The sequence below is a fragment of the Delphinus delphis genome, chromosome 1, assembly GCF_949987515.2.
Source record: "Delphinus delphis chromosome 1, mDelDel1.2, whole genome shotgun sequence".
NCBI lineage: Eukaryota > Metazoa > Chordata > Mammalia > Artiodactyla > Delphinidae > Delphinus > Delphinus delphis.
Window position 1 is genome coordinate 99,400,871 of NC_082683.1, and position 16,644 is coordinate 99,417,514.

The 16,644-nt window shown below is 35.7% G+C and overlaps 1 protein-coding gene across 3 annotated transcripts in view; it reads left to right on the top strand.

The window, feature by feature from the left end:
• The window catches only part of MAGI3 (membrane associated guanylate kinase, WW and PDZ domain containing 3), a 266,730-nt gene that overhangs the window by 157,310 nt on the left and 92,776 nt on the right, over positions 1–16,644 (top strand). For all 3 annotated transcript variants that reach the window (XM_060027498.1, XM_060027506.1, XM_060027516.1), the window contains exon 2: positions 5,353–5,469. In XM_060027498.1, coding sequence (XP_059883481.1) covers positions 5,353–5,469 — 117 coding nt within the window. The remainder of the gene's footprint in view (positions 1–5,352; positions 5,470–16,644) is intronic.

Below are 16,644 nucleotides of genomic sequence, written 5' to 3' on the forward strand. Positions count from 1 at the left end.
AACAGTTTAAAGTAAAGTTTTATATAGGGCTTCCCTGGTGGCGCAGTGGTTGAGAGTCTGCCTACCGATGCAGGGGACACGGGTTCGTGCCCCGGTCCGGGAAGATCCCACATGCCGTGGAGTGGCTGAGCCCGTGAGCCATGGCCGCTGAGCCTGCGCGTCCGGAGCCTGTGCTCCGCAACGGGAGAGGCCACAACAGTGAGAGGCCCGCGTACCGCAAAAAAAAAAAAAAAAAAAAAAAAAAAAAAAAAAAAAAATATATATATATATATATATATATAGTTTTGTATATACAAAGAATACTGTATCAGTTAAGTGAGCATTCTAAAATTTCCTGCATTAGATGATGTAGAGGGTGAAATGAACAATTAAAGATACAAAATTAAGCTGACTCATTTGTTCTGTGTGCTCGATCCTGGCACTAAATCTGTAAAAACAAACCATGACCTTGGTCCTAAGATAGCTGACAAACTTTTATGTTTAACAACTGTATAAGATATTTTAAATAACTTTTGTGCCACAGAATATATTTTACTTTGAAATGTGTAGATACTGATTATCTAGAAAAGCCTTGTTCAAATACCATTTACAGTTTCACAAACAAGTGGACTGCAGTTTGGTTTATTTTGTCTTAGGGAACTCCTGCCTTGAACCAAGGAGCCAGTTTGGAGTTAAGCTTATGTATATCTTTTTCACTAGTTTCATGGAGCTCAGGATGTAGAGGAAGCAATAAAATGCAATGCTCTTCTGAGTCTATGTCTAATGGGAAATGACTAGTTAGTAACATCAGTTGTGTTGAACTAGTTAGATTGAACAGTTTGCTGGGGAACTTCACCAGGCTATTTACAGTCATCATAGTAAGGAAGAAAAGTGGGACGTGATTATGCCCGTACTTTGCCTTTGAGGAAAACAGATTTTTTTTTTTTAAGTTTATGACATCTATAGGTGTGGTTCCAAGACTAGAGATTTCTAAAAGAAAAGTTATGTGACGAAATTCTTATGGGTACAAAGAATGTTCTGAGCAGCTCAGGATTTTTAAAAGATGTATGTGATTGATAATTGGATGGAACGCAGTCACATTTGTACAGTGCTAAGTAGACTGTAAAAAATAAACATTGAAGAATTTCCTTTACTATTGGCCAAAGCTCAGAAGGAGTTTAGATACTTCATAGAGCTCAAAGAGCTTTTAAGGTTGTGTTTGAAGCAAGAGCAGTGAGAAGGAAGACGTAGACTTACTGTGAGAAGATGTTATTGGTAGCAGTTTACAGGCAGAAATCAGTTCTGTACCATTCTTACTTTGCTTCCATAGTCTTGAACTGGAAGAATTACTTTTCCAACAGTAAAAGATAAAACAAACAACCTCAAATGAGGGAAATTAAATTTTAAAAAGATGAGATCATAAGAGTATTATTCACTTTAAATGAAATTAAGTTTTCAAGACTCAGCTGAATTGCCCCCCAGGAGTTAAAGGGACTCTCAGGTATGATCTCAGGGTTATTGTCGATATTCTTTGTGAAATCGTGGAGAATGTGGGAAGTACCAGGAGACTGAGGCAAGACAAATGTCGCAGTTTCCAAAAAGGCATAGATTGAGAAAAACGCAAATCCACTTCCCTAAGTTTAAACTGCGACAACATTGGAAGAGATTGTAAAAGATAAAACTAATAAAATATTGAAAGTGTTTAGAAAAGAAAGGGGTGGTCTCCATGAATCAACGTGAATGTATAAGAACAAGACATGCCAAACTGACCTTATGTTTTTCTTCTTTTCAATTGTATAATTACTACTGGATTAGACAGTAGTAAAGACATGTCATATCTTGACTTTGGCAAGTGGTTGACAAAGTCTCCTAGACTACCCTTACAGAAAAGACAATGAAATGTTGGCAATTGGGTTGGTTTACAGCTGCTTGCATGACCACACCTATGCCAGCATGCCACAATGTTTACCTAAATAATAACCAGTGATTCTATATACTGATTCCTTAAAGAGAAATGGTAGTGAATATTAATTGGCATACACTCAGAAAGCATGAATTTGAGTTATGAGTTCTTTTGACTGAGGATTTATATATTGAAACTTGAGTGCCTGGATTTATTCATATGATTGAGATTTCAGTTATAGACTTTTCCCCTCCTGAGCTGTGTATGTAAGATTTACAGCTCTCTTTTTAAGTTTCATAAATCAACTCGATTTATAAATCACTTAAAAGTCAAAGAATAATCTTAACACTTAAAAGCAAAGGCTGGCTGGGTAAGAATGCAATTATGAAGAATCTTTTTTCTTATTTCTTTAACAACTGCATTAACCCCAAGCAGATGTTTTCATACTCTTGAAATGTCAAGTTTCTGTGAAACTCTCCTTAAACAAAAGCTGGAAGTTCATATACAATTCAATAATATAGATAATCTCAGTGGTGTCTCTGTGAGCTAATGTTTCTGTTGGCCTTCTGGTAATTCCACAGCCATCTCCCTATTCAGGATATTTGTACTTTTTTTTTTTTTTTTTTTAATAAATTCCCTGGAACCACATTGAAGTGGAAAGCATAATATTCTGTCCCCTTACAAAAGTTGTTTTTGGTTTCTTGAAGCAAGAAAGTCCATGATGACTGCTGTATCCAATATATTCTGTCATTAATTATTATTAATCTTAAAGAATGCCAATCCATATAATTTGTTAATCTTTTATAGTTGACATTTCATTGATATTTGTAATATTTTGTCCCCAACCTCAGAAAAGTGTGATGATTTCTTTGAATAGTTGCGCACTTTAAATATCCCATTTATGAAATTGTACTTCACCCTCTTCTTTGCAACTGTTCATCTCAGCATTGCATCCAGAATCCCCATAGAAGTTGAGGGTGAAGATAGAGTGCAGTTCCCATCCTGATAAATCTAGGTGTTATTCTTTAAATCTAATTCTTTCCGCTTTAATGATTCTCTGTCTTAAGGTCTTGTGGGCCCTTGAAACAGGAATTGAGTTGTTTACCTTCATTTTCCCTTAAAAGAGCCCCCCTCATGTGGTAATTTGTGATCTATGATTTTTATTATGGCTTTGTCTTGTTGTTTTTATAGATTAAAATCCAGTGTGGGTTTTTAGCATTGTATAGTTATCTCTGTGAGTTATGCCATATTTTATAGTAAAGCTTCAAATTAAAAAATTTGACAAACCTTGAATTAAAAAAGTGTTGATTTAGATTGTCTTCTTTAATAAAACAGGCATTAGCCTTTATCCAGATTAAAACTGTTTTTGAAAATACATTGGATAGCAGGTTTTTATGGAGCCTATATAGCTTATTTCAAATAGAAAAAAATGATGCATTCTCTGTCTAGTCAAAAACCCTAACCAAACTTCTGCAAGCATCACTTAATACTTTCAAGCACCTATGTAACAGTCCACAAAAGCTTTTGTATACTGATTATTACAGTGCATTTGAAACACTCCTTATCTGATTTTTAAAATACGTAATGAACTCATTGGGTATGATTTTGTTCACTAAGCAATGAGGCTGTACAGTATTAATTATGAATTGGGTTTTTCTTCTACCCAGCAATGAACAAGTTCCATAATATAAATAAAAAATGAAATAATATGATTCCATTTAAATTGGAGTTGGGTTGGTGGGGCCCCGAACTGCCTGGCAGAAGCAGCCTCTAGGACCACACATTGTTCTGTGTTATTCCTGTAAATATCTTTCAGGTTTTCTTCTTTGATCACAAGTTTCTCCCCTTCCTCAGCATCTATTTTTGACAATGCAAAACAGGGACTTTTTGGTTTATGTTATTAGTTTAGGATCTGAATGTTATCTCTAAACTTTAGAAGCTCTCTGATTTCCTGCTTATTTTAATACTCTCTCATATAGGTTATGTTTATTTATATATGTGAGAAAAGACCAAAAGAAGGGATTAGAAATGCTGTGTTACAGAATAATAGTTAAAAGAATGAACTGATCTGTAGTAACCTTTGATTTATCTAATCTGGTCATAACTATGCTGTTTCAAATAAAATAAAGAGTATATTTTAATCAACTATTCATTTCTTATTCAATAAGATAATCTATTTTGATTTAGCATTGCTCTTTTCTAATTGTCTGAAACCTTGTCTAATGAACAGTGTTTGGATTGCTTTGATGTTCATTTTAAGCTCAACCCTTATTATAAATTCACTGCAATCAGATTTCTGCAGTCCTCTATTTTTCTGCTTAATATTTCTTTGAGACCCCTAATATCCCTCCTTTTAATCTCCCATTTTCCCCACAAATAAGAAAAAACAACCTTTCACGCCTATTTATTCACATTGTATCTAGGAGTCAAGCAAGTGGACGGAAAATGCCTGTTCAATCTAGTGATAGGCAGAAGGTTTTGCATAGGACCCATTTGGCCTGTTAGAGATGATAAAGATGGCCAGTGTGGGTGGAACGTAGTTTGAGAGGGTGAAGGGTGAGTGAGTTTGGGTCGGAGATGGCCAGAGCTGAAACATGTAGGGCTTTCTAAGGCCTGTTTAGAAGTTTGAATTATATTCTAAGAGCAGCAAGAAGTCATTTGTGGCTCTAAACAGAATAGTGATTATCTGATTTATGTTTAAAAATCTCATTCTGGCTTCTTTGTGAATGGTGGGAGCAGGAAGGAGCCAAGAATGGATGCAGGGAAACCGATTAGAAGGCTGTTATAGAATTCCAGGTGAGAAATGATGGTGGCTTAGCTTAGATGGTGGCAGTGGAAGTGGAGGGAAGTGGGCAGTTATGGGATATGTTTTGGAGGTAGAACTGACAAAAGTTGCTAATAAATTGCGTTGAGGAATAGAAGTAAAAAGGAGAAATTGAGGATGACTTCTAGGTTTGGTGTTTGTTCTGTTGGATTGGTGGTGGTAATTTTCCAAGACAGGAAGAACGAGAGGAGAAGAAAATAATGGGAGAGGATAGAATTAAGAGTTCTGTTTTGGTCATCTGAAATTTGAGGTGCTTATTTGACTTCCAAATATATCTGCAATATATAGAGAGTTTGATGAGTTTGGAGCCTGGTGGAGATCGGTCAGGGTTAGAGACGTGATAAGAATTTGGCACTTACCAGGGTATAGATCGTATTTAAAGTCATTAGATATTTGTCATGTTCTGTGACTTATACCTCCTCCCTCTCCTTCCATGTAAAATTATGCCTACATTGTGTATTAAAGTTGTGTATTTTAATTATAGTACCTATAATAGTTTGGTACAGTTATCTTGTTTTGGATAAAATATTCTGATTTCTTTTTCCTATTTATGGCTAAATGGTTTAAGGGTATTCATTAACTAGCATTGATATTTAACTGGAGATCTAACAGTTATGTGTTTTGTCTTGTGTGTTTTTTTTTGTAGGCAAAGTCATTAATAAAGATTTGCGACATTACCTGAGTCTTCAGTTTCAGAAAGGATCAGTTGACCACAAACTGCAGCAAGTGATTAGAGATAATCTCTATTTGAGAACTATTCCATGTAAGTATGAGATGGAATAAAAGAAATGCAGCCAAAATATCTTTAATTAACTAATCAAATGTCTAGAAATAATTCACTAGAATATCTCATATGAAATTGTGGAGACTAAGTTGGGACATTGGAATGAAACAAAAATTGGATAAAGAGAAAAATTTTCAGAGGACTTTCAAGTGTTATATTTTAAAAATAGAAAAAGTAGAAGATTCTATATTTTGACTTTTTAAAAAAGTCATTAGACTTTAAAATTTTAAGAATATAAATGTACATGTTGCTAACTAGTTGTTTTTCCTATAAATCAATTTCTAAAGCCTATGCAGTAAGAAGACTATTTTGCTCTCAATGCCTGTACACTGAGAACAGATATTTTTTATTAATTATTAGGATACGACTAATTTTAAAATCTGCCTCTTCCCCAAAGGGAAAAAGGAGGAAGCATGCAGTGCCACCTTTGTGGTAATCCGCTTTGAATTTTTATCTAGATGTTGGTGTATCTCTTCTAGTCTTTAATAGTTTTCATAGGACCTGATTGTTGTTGTAATGATAGTTTTGGCCTTTCATTGTTTTTTTTAACACATAACAAATCATGTATGCTTGGTTTAACTAGCGTAGGTCTGGGGAAGAATAAAAGCAGTAAACAATAAAAGGGAATAAAAGGACATTCTGGTTTGTTTTACTTTTCAGTATATTTGTAATTCCTTGTGGACACTAGCTTTTATAAGGCCTCTGGAATTCTTGATTTCTTTTTCTTGTTATTTAATCTCACACAATGTCCAGTTCATCACCAAACCTTCCTAATTATGCTTCTTAAATACCTATCTCTCTGAACTACCATAGACCCTCACTCTTTCTTACTTGGATTTTAAAAAACAACCACAACAACAACAAATAGCATTATGTAGTTGCAAAGAGCTAAGTAAAACTGACTTCAAAATCTTGATTCTGGCGTTTTACTAGTTGGTTTACTTGGGCAGGTTACTTAATCTTCCTAAGCTTCAGAATCTCCATGTATAAAATGGGAATCATAAGGCTCACCTGATATCATTATTAGAATTAAAGTGAGAACATAAATGTAAACCACTTGGTCTAGAGTAGGTACTCAAGCAGTGTGTGGCCCGTTGCCCCATTCTAACTGTATCCCCTGACTCCAGTGTCACCTCAGTCTAGTCCATCTTTAAAGTGCACATCTGATTCTTTTCCATTTGTAGTTTATCCTTCAAAAAGTCCCGTTGACTGCAAGTCTAGACTCCTTAACATGGTATAAAATATTTTGTTTTAAAATCTGACTACTTATTTATGATTTCCTCCCATAAATCTACCTTGTCACATTTCAGAATTGCAATTCCTGCCTTCTTTTCTTTGCATTTGCCTGATAAATCTTTGTCCATCTTTTTATTCTTTTATCTTTCTGAATCTCTTTGTTTTACAAATAGTGTTGAACTTTGTAGTCAGTGTGAAGATATATTTATTGATTAGATCGATATCTTTAGTCTCAGTTTTGTCATGTTTTTCTATTTTGTAGCCAATGTGAAACTTTATATTTATTGATGTGATTGTTATCTTTAGTCCCAGTTTGGTCATGTTTTTCTATTTTACCCATGTACAAGTATTTTATATAAAAAGCCTTTCACTATGTAGTCTATTTTATTTGAGCTCTCTTTTTAGGAAGATTTGTATCTTTATTCTACTGGTTATCTCTGTACCTTTATATAATACTCTGTGTTTCTCATCCCTTTTTTTTTGTTCCTACTATGAGTAATATTAAAATTATCTAGTCATTTCTTCTTCCTCCTTACCTCTCCCTCTCCCATCATCTGACTTGAAGTAATATCTTTTTATTCCCAACACATATAAGGTAATCAGCGAGCTCATTCTGCTTTGCATATGCTTTCCTCATTCTGACCGTTTTTTGTTGCTTGATGTGTATCTATATTGGCAATGCAAGCAGCCATTATGTACTGTACTTTCCCCTTTATAATCGTCGTTTATTCTCCATTCTTTGGGTAGATACATATTTAATCAAGCTACCAACCCTTATGTTGTTGTTTCTTCAATAATTCTGGTTGTCTAAAGCTTGTTGTCTACCAGATTTCCATGAAAGGTTCACAGGATCATTACAGCAGTTTCTCTGTGGCTTTTATACTTTAAAGTTTGTTTGGATGGATATGACATTTTTGGCTCATAATTTCTTTCCCAGACTATCTTAATTATCTAATTGTTTTCTGGCATAAAGCATTGCTCTTAAAAAAGTCTGAAAACAATCTGATTTTTATCCCCTTATAAGGAACTTGGTATTTTGCCTGCATGGGGTGTCTCAGGGTAGCATTTTTAGTTTCATAGCTCTAGAGCTCCCTCCTTCCTTGTTAAAGCAAGGTAATAAAAATATGTACTTGTACTTTTTGCTGCCCTCTGCCACTTTTACTCGATCTTCTTTTTAACTTACTTCCACTGTCCTAGTTTTGCAGTTTCTCCCCAGCGTGAGGGGGAGAAAGGAGCCTTAGAAAGGAGCTCTACAATTTATTTGTTTTAATTCATAGTTTCCAAACAGCTACAGCTACTTCAGATCCTAACAGGAACTCCTAACTTAAAATTGAACTGCCCAAAACACTTCCAAGAATCTAGAAGCCCTAATGCATCAGTAGCAGTTAGCAAACTGAATGGTCACATCTGGTCTCTAAATGTAATTCTTTACTAAAAGATGCCAGATTGGGACTTCCCTGGTGGTCCAGTGGTTAAGAATCCGCCAGCCAATGCAGGGGACACGGGTTCAAGCCCTGGTCCGGGAAGAACCCACATGCCACGGAGCAACTGAGCCCGTGTGCCACAACTACTGAGCCTGCGCTCTAGAGCCTGTGAGCCACAACTACCAAAGCCCATGTGCCTAGAGCCCATGCTCTGCAACAAGAGAAGCCACCACAATGAGAAGCCTGCACACCACAACGAAGAGTAGCCCCTGCTCGCCACAACTAGAGAAAGCCCATACACAGCAACAAAGACCTAACGCAGCCAAAAATACATAAATAAATAATAAAAATAAATTAATTATAAAAAAGGAAATTAAAAAAAAAAAGATGCCAGTTCTTCCTGGAGAAAATTCTGATTCTCTGTCTGGGGCAAGGAAAGTACAAGGTGAGCTTGGAATATCCAATTGTATCAGAAAGTATGCTTAAAAAATTTGGGGGACATATCAGAAGAACATAAAGAAAAAAATGCCACCTAGATGGGGTGCCCACTGACAAAATCTGAGACAATTTAAACAACAAAATTAATAAGAGAGAAAGAGAGACTTCTACTGTTGTCAGACATTGCACTATAGATAAAACACAACTGTGACCCCTAAGAGAAGAGGAAAGGAGACTGCACACAGAGGAGTCCTGTAATTTCCTCAGCTTTCTTCCTGGAGGCACTTTTGAGGCTACAGCACAGTAAGCAAGAGCCCAGGCAGAGTTTAGCAGACTCTGAGTTGAGGGGACATATGAAATATGAGTTCAAGAAGTCTGAGGTGTTTGGAATTTGTAAGACAGGGTGTCAGAGAGGAAAGAACTATGAAGACAAGGAGTTCAGGCAAACTGCATAGGTGCCTCCTTGGGTCTGTTGCTGAATACTAAGCTGAGAATGTGTAGGATGAGACTTCACGTAGCAGGGCGGAGAACTGTCTGTGAGCTGTAAGATTAACAATACCAGAGCTTACACAGGACCAAGAGAAATTTGAGTTCTAACCAGACTGAGTGGAGAGACCCCGTTGGGGTCATGGCTTACTAGTAGGGTTAAAATGACCATAGATTAAGCTCCTTGAGGCCCATTTTAACAAAATTAAATATAAAAAGTCCCCAAAGGATCAAGTGAATATGCATGTAACTTAACTGTTAGTAAAAATAAAGGAAAGGGGGGGGGAAGGGAATAATCCACACTCTTTAAAGGAAGTCAACAAAATCTGGACACTGAATAACATAATACTCACAATGTCCAGTGTCTAATAAAAAAGTACTAGGCATACAAAAAAACAAGGAAATGCGACCCATAAAAGAAAAGTGAGCTGATTAAAGAAAAGAATAATAATTTTTTTAAAAAAACAGAAGGGACACAGATAATGACCATACCAAGAATTTTAAAGTTATCATAAATATGCTCAAGGATTTAAAGGACAATATGAACAGAATAAAGAGAAAACAAGATGTATACTTTTAAAAAGAACTAAATGGAACTTCAGAAATTCACTGGATGGGCTTAACAGCAGATTAGGAACTGCAAAAGAAAAGATCAGTGAACTTGAAGACTTAGCAATATAAACTAATCAAACAAACATGGAGAGGAAAAAGAGTAAAACAGTGAACTTTTTAAAAGCAACCAAATAGTGAGAGAGACAGAGAGACTTCTACCTCTGCAATGAAGGTCTAACTGGTACTGGATTTACCGTCTTATCATAAACAACCAGAACTTGGGCAAGATATCTATAACAGCTGTTTTCAGACATTGGATTATAAGCAGAACAGGACTGTGATCTGCTCATATTGACCTATGGCACACTATCAAGCCAAAGTGGGGGAAGCAGAAAAAATATTTGAAGAAATAGTTGCTGAAATATTTGCAAATTCAATGAAAACTATAAACCCATAGATCAAAGAATCTCAACAAACCCCAAGAAGAAGAAACATTTAAAAAAAAAAAGATCAATGTACATAATAATCTCATTGCTGAAAACCAGTGATAAAGAGAAAATGTGAAAGGCAGACAGAAAAAGAGGTACATGCGGGGAATATAGAATGACTGCAGACTTATCAACAGAAACAGTACAAACTGGAAGTCAGTCAAATGTCATCTTTAAGATGCTGGAAAGAAAAAATGCCAACTATATAAAGTAAAAATATCCTTAAAAATAAAGAGAAATAAAGAAATTTTTGAGACAAAAAAGGATGAGGGAATTTTTCTCTAGCAGACTTGTACTATAAGAAATAGTAAAGGAAATTCTTTAGGTGGAATGGAAATGATACCAGAATGAGAACTAAAAGGAAAATAGAAAAAACTTCATAATTATAGTTCAAGATTTCAATACCCACTTTAGAAAAAGTAAGCAAAAAATCAATAAGTTTATAACACGAATAACACTTTCAACCAACTTGACCTAATTGTTATTTGTTAGAGCATACTACCCAATAATACAAGGATATACATTCTTTTCTAGTGCACGTGGAACATTTACAAATATAGACCATATTCTGGACCATAAAACAAGAATCAGTAAATTTAAGAGGATTTAAATCGTACAAAATATGTTCTCTGATCATAATGGAATTAAATTAGAAATCATTTATAGAAACATATCTGGAAAATCTCCAAATATTTGGAAATTAAATAGCACACTTCTAACTAACTTGTGAGTTAAAGAATAAGCCACAAGGAAAATTACAAAGTATCACACATATCAATACAACATATCAATTTGTGGGATGTTGCTAGAGCAGTACTTAGAGGGAAATTTATAGTATTAAATACTTACATTAGAAAATAATAAAGATCAATGATCTAAATTTCTACCTTAAGAAGAGCAAAGTAAACCCAAATTAAGTAGCAGGAAGGAAATAATAAAGATAAGAGCAGAAATCAATAAACTAGAAAACAGAGAAATGATAGAGAAAAATCCGTGAAATCCAAAGCTGCTTCTTTCAGATTAATAAAAGTGATAAACAACAATGTTGAGAATGGGAAAGGTGGCATCACTGAAAATCCTACAGATGTTAGGTGGATAATAAGGAATATGCTAAACAACTTTATACCAATAAACTCAGCAACTCAGATGAAATGGATAAATTCTTTGGAAGACAAAAACTATCAATGCTCACTCAAGAAAAAATAGATGAACTGAACAGCCCTCTATCTATTAAAGAAATTAAATTTGTAGTTTGTAACTTTCCCAAATTTCCAAAATTTGTAGTTTGTAACTTGTAACTTAAGGCCCAGAAGGTACTGGTGAATTGTTCCAAATATTTAAAGAAGAAATAATGCCAATTCTACATAACCTTTTCTGAAAATTGGAACAGTTCCCAACCTCACTCTGTGATCTGAGCATTATCCTGATTCTAAAGTGAGATAAAAACTAGATCAAAATTTTTCATGAACACAGACTCAAAATCTTTTAAATATTTTAGCAAATCAATATATAGCAATAGAGAAAAAAGATAACACATTATGACCAAGTGGGATTTGTCCGAGGAATGCAAGGTTGGTATAACATTTGAAGATTAATATAGTAACAGACTAGAAAAGACATGTGATCTTCTCAATAGGTGCTGAAAAAACATTTGACGAAGTCCAACACTAGTTCATGATAGAACCTCTCAGAACACTAGTCTGCCTGTTTATTACTCACTGCCTCTTGGCTTCAAATCTGCTCTTTTTGCCTGCTTATGATACTGTCACATTTTTCCCTTACCACCTGACACAATGTTAAGCTTCCTCGGTAGAGTGTGCAGGAAGGATACTAGAAAGAAGAGGCTTCTTTTCCTGGTTCCAGTGTGTCTTTTTCTTTTTGCTTCTGCCTGCAAAAAGATACTCAGTAAGTTTTAGCAGCACTCTACCAGTCAGCTACCCAGTGGCAAGTTCAGTAGTGCACCTGGGCAGGGGTAGGGAGGGGGATGAGGGGGAGGGGTGGGGGTGGGGGGAGTCCCAGCAGCAAGTTCAGGAACACCCTCATAGGTGGCTTCATGAGTTCCACCAATGCACCAGCTGGATTCCTCCCAGTTTCCTGATGAGTTCTGTGGGGACCCCAGCAGGCTTCCCAGATTTCAGCAATATCTCTTTGTAAGTGGTTTTCCAGTGGGTTTCTAGCAAGCCTAGCCAGTGTCCCAGCTGGTTTTCTAGTAAGTCCAAAACACCCCCTACATCATCCCTACCACTCAAGGCAGCTTGTTGGTGAATTTTATTGGTACTCCAGCAGACAGTTCCCTGCCCACCAGCCTCAGTCTACTGATTGTGAACCAGCCCTGTCCCAAGGCAACCCAGTAAACTTCTCTACCATCCAGTGGGCTGCTACACACCTTCTCCAGCAAGGTCTGAATCCCAGACTTTGAGAGCATCTCTTTGAGGATGGTACTCTTTAGAGTTCTCTTTTATTCCCTTTTAGTTAATTCTTTATAAATAGTTGATAATTCTTTACATTAAGCTGTCCTTGTTCAAGTTACCATCTAGTTTCTTGCTCCTCTTTGGACCCTGGCTGATACAGAATTGGTACTGGTAGTAGTTCCAGGAGACAGACCCTCCAAGAAGGGATTTTAGGATTGGTTTTGGTTGTGTACTTGGGCTTGAGCCCAGAGCCAGATTCCTTCCAGTGGGAAGTAGGTTGCTGGTAATTCGTGACAAGTGGCATCACAATTTAATCATAGTATAACCTGTGGCTGATTGTGATGAAGTACCAGCTGAGCCAAGTACCTTGGGACCCAAGTGACTGCTACACTTGACCATCATAGCAGTAATAATGGCTATAAACACTGAGGTATGGGGTGGATTCTCCTGAGTGCACCAAGCACTTAAACAGAGAAAATGACAGTATAAAATCAAATGGTTTATTATTATTAGAAACGAATATAACAAGATTTTAATAACACTTTTAAATGATCTCAACCTGATACAGCCATTTGCTAACAGAAAACCTTAAAAGAAGGGAACATTAACACAAAATAAATGCCAAATAAAACTCATCTAAAAATTTGAAAAGTAATACCACACATACTTAATATTTGAATTTTTCACTCCTGAAAGAAATGAAAATTTAAAGCACACAAAGTATCAATTGCATTATCTGATGGTCTTGATTTTTGTTTGGTAACAACTATTCAGACATAGAAAAAAATGTATTTCATTTTGCATTGACATTCATAGAATTGTTGAGTATGTCCAAAAGCATCTTCAGATTGGGTGTTAGCCATTGGTCATTCATATAAGCTTGTTTCCTTTTTTTTTTTGGTTCATGACCTACTATTCTTTTTTTTTATCATCTTTATTGGAGTATAATTGCTTTACAATAGTGTTAGTTTCTGCTGTATAACAAAGTGAATCAGCTATACATATACATATATCCCCATATCTCCTCCCTCTTGCTTCTCCTTCCCACCCTCCCTATCCCACCCCTCTAGGTGGACACAAAGCACCGATCTGATCTCCCTGTGCTATGTGGCTGCTTCCCACTAGCTATCTATTTTACATATGGTAGTGTATGTATGTCCATACCACTCTCTCACTTTGTCCCAGCTTACCCTTCTTCCTCCCCGTGCCCTCATGTCCATTCTCTACATCTTCAGCTTTATTCCTGTCCTGCCCCTAGGTTCCTCAGAACCATTTTTTATTTTTAGATTCCATATATATGTGTTAGCATACAGTATTTGTTTTTCTCTTTCTGACTTACTTCACTCTGTATGACAGTCTCTAGGTCCATCCACCTCACTACAAATAACTCAGTTTTGTTTCCTTTTATGGCTGAGTAATATTCCATTTTATATATGTGCCACATCTTCTTTATCCATTCATCTGTTGATGGACACTTAGGTTGCTTCCATGTCCTGGCTATTGTAAATAGAGCTGCAATGAACATTGTGGTACATGACTCTTTTTGAATTATGGTTTTCTCAGGGTATATGCCCAGTAGTGGGATTGCTGGGTCATATGGTAGTTCTATTTTTAGTTTTTTAAGGAACCTCCATACTGTTCTCCATAGTGGCCGTATCAATTTACATTCCCACCAACAGTGTGAGAGGGTTCTCTTTTCTCCACACCCTCTCCAGAATTTATTGTTTGTAGACTTTTTGATGCTGGTCATTCTGACCCATGTGAGGTGACACCTCATTGTAGTTTTGATTTGCATTTCTCTAATGATTAATGATGTTGAGCATTCTTTCCTGTGTTTGTTGGCAATCTGTATATCTTCTTTGGAGAAATGTCTATTGAGGTCTTCCGCCCATTTTTGGATTGGGTTGTTTGTTTTTTTGTTATTGAGCTGCATGAGCTGCTTGTAAATCTTAGAGATTAATCCTTTGGCAGTTGCTTCATTTGCAAATATTTTCTCCCATTCTGAGGGTTGTCTTTTTGTCTTGTTTATGGTTTCCTTTGCTGTGCAAAAGCTTTGAAGTTTCATTAGGTCCATTTGTTTATTTTTGTTTTTATTTCTATTTCTCTAGGATTGTTTCTTTTTTTAATGATGAAAATATTTTGTTTTCTTGCCCTGATTTTGTTTTTGCCATTGAAATCTATGTTGCTTTTACTTCAGATTTTAGACCAGTTTCTGATTTCAGGTTGAAGTGTTCTGCAACAACATTCACTTCTTGCATTTCTTCTCTTCAAGTATTTACAAAGCACTGAAACTCACAGCTAATATCAAATGGTGAAAAATTCAGGAGAACTTTGTTGGATAGTGTTCAGGTAACATTCAGATCTCCCAACCAATGTCAAAAACGTTACACAGAATCATGTAGCGAAACTGCCAATTTAAGGTCTTATCTAGCCTTCAAAACTTGTAATATTTTTGGAACATCACTCACAGGATTTATATAAATATATATAAACTTATTAACATTATATTTGCAAGAACAACCCACCATTAGCAGCAGAGCCCTGACCACACACTTGCTGCATGGGAACAGCTGCAAGTAAGACTGACTGAGTAGATTGTGACTGCTGCTCTTCTCCAGGCTTCTGCCCTAGTCCCTGAAAATATCAGCTTTAACATTTGATTCTACTTTTCAGTGTTTCTTGCTCTTACTTTCAGTTGAAACCAGTAACATCTCTATCTCAAATTATTACGCTTTAATTCTCACAGCAGAACTATAATACCTTTTGTTCCCTCATTTTCCCCATCAACTGATTTTTCTTGGGATTTAGAAAAAGCAGATTTGCCGAGAAGCTCCAGAAAGGAATTCCTACATGGAAGCTATAATGTAAATGAACTATAGCTCTCATATATTGTTGGTGGGAATGCAAAGTAGTGCATCTACTTTGGGACTTTTTCTTATAAAGTTAAACATACACTTATCCTATGACCCAGCAATTCTACTTCTAGGTATTAACCTAACATAAATTTAAATATAAATCTACCCAAAGACTTGTAAATGTACAGCTTTATTTATAGTACTGTCTTAAATCTGGAAACAACCCAAACGTCCACGAATGGTGAATGCATAATCAAATTTTGGTATATCTATACAGTGGAATACACCTCAGTGATAAAAGGATATTTAACAACAAACTGGATGAATCTCAAAAGTGTCATACAGAATGAAAGAAGCCAGACACAAACCACTACTGAAATCAAATTACTGTATGATTTCATTTATATGAGATTCTATTAAAGGCAAAATTATCGTGATGACAGATCAGTGGCTGCCACAGGGTGGGAGACTGCAAAAGGGCACAAGGAGACTTTTGGGGGGCAATGGTTCCCAAAATTCATAGAATTGTACTGTTAGAATTAGTGACTTTTATTATAGATAAATTATATCATGATAAAGTGGCCAAATAAACTCCCCCAATTATATTCTTTTATATTATCAACAATTAGAAAATGAAAATTTACAAAAAGATATCCTGTATAGCATAAAAATATTTGAAATACCTAGAAATTAATCTAAATAAGTATAAAGTGTAAAGATCTCTATAAGGTCAAATTAAGGGACATTAAGGAAGATCTCAATATATTGAGATCTAAATATACTGAAGATCTAAATATATTGGCATTCTTGTTCATGGATTAAAGACTCAATATGGTGAAGATATCAGGTCTCCTCAAATTGATTAATAGATTCCATAAAAATTCCAGCATTTTTGGCCTGATTCCAGAAGTTATATAGAAAGGCTATGAATAGAAAAAACAAGGTAAGTGGAATTGCTCTGCTATATTTCAAGATTTATCGTGGCAGTATAATAATTACAACACTGTGATAATGGTGCAGGAATGGTCAGTAGGTAAACGGGATGTAATAGAAAGCCCAGTGATAGACACCCAGTCTTATATGGGTGTTTCTATATAAGATTCCCATGACAGAAGTGCCATGGCTGATCAGGGAGGAAAATAATTGACTTTTCAATAAATCTTGTTGAACAACATTTGGAAAGAAAAGGAAATTGGACTACTACCTCCCATCAAGTCCAAAAAAAAAATGTTTTAGTACATTAAAGTACTAGATATGAAAGGCA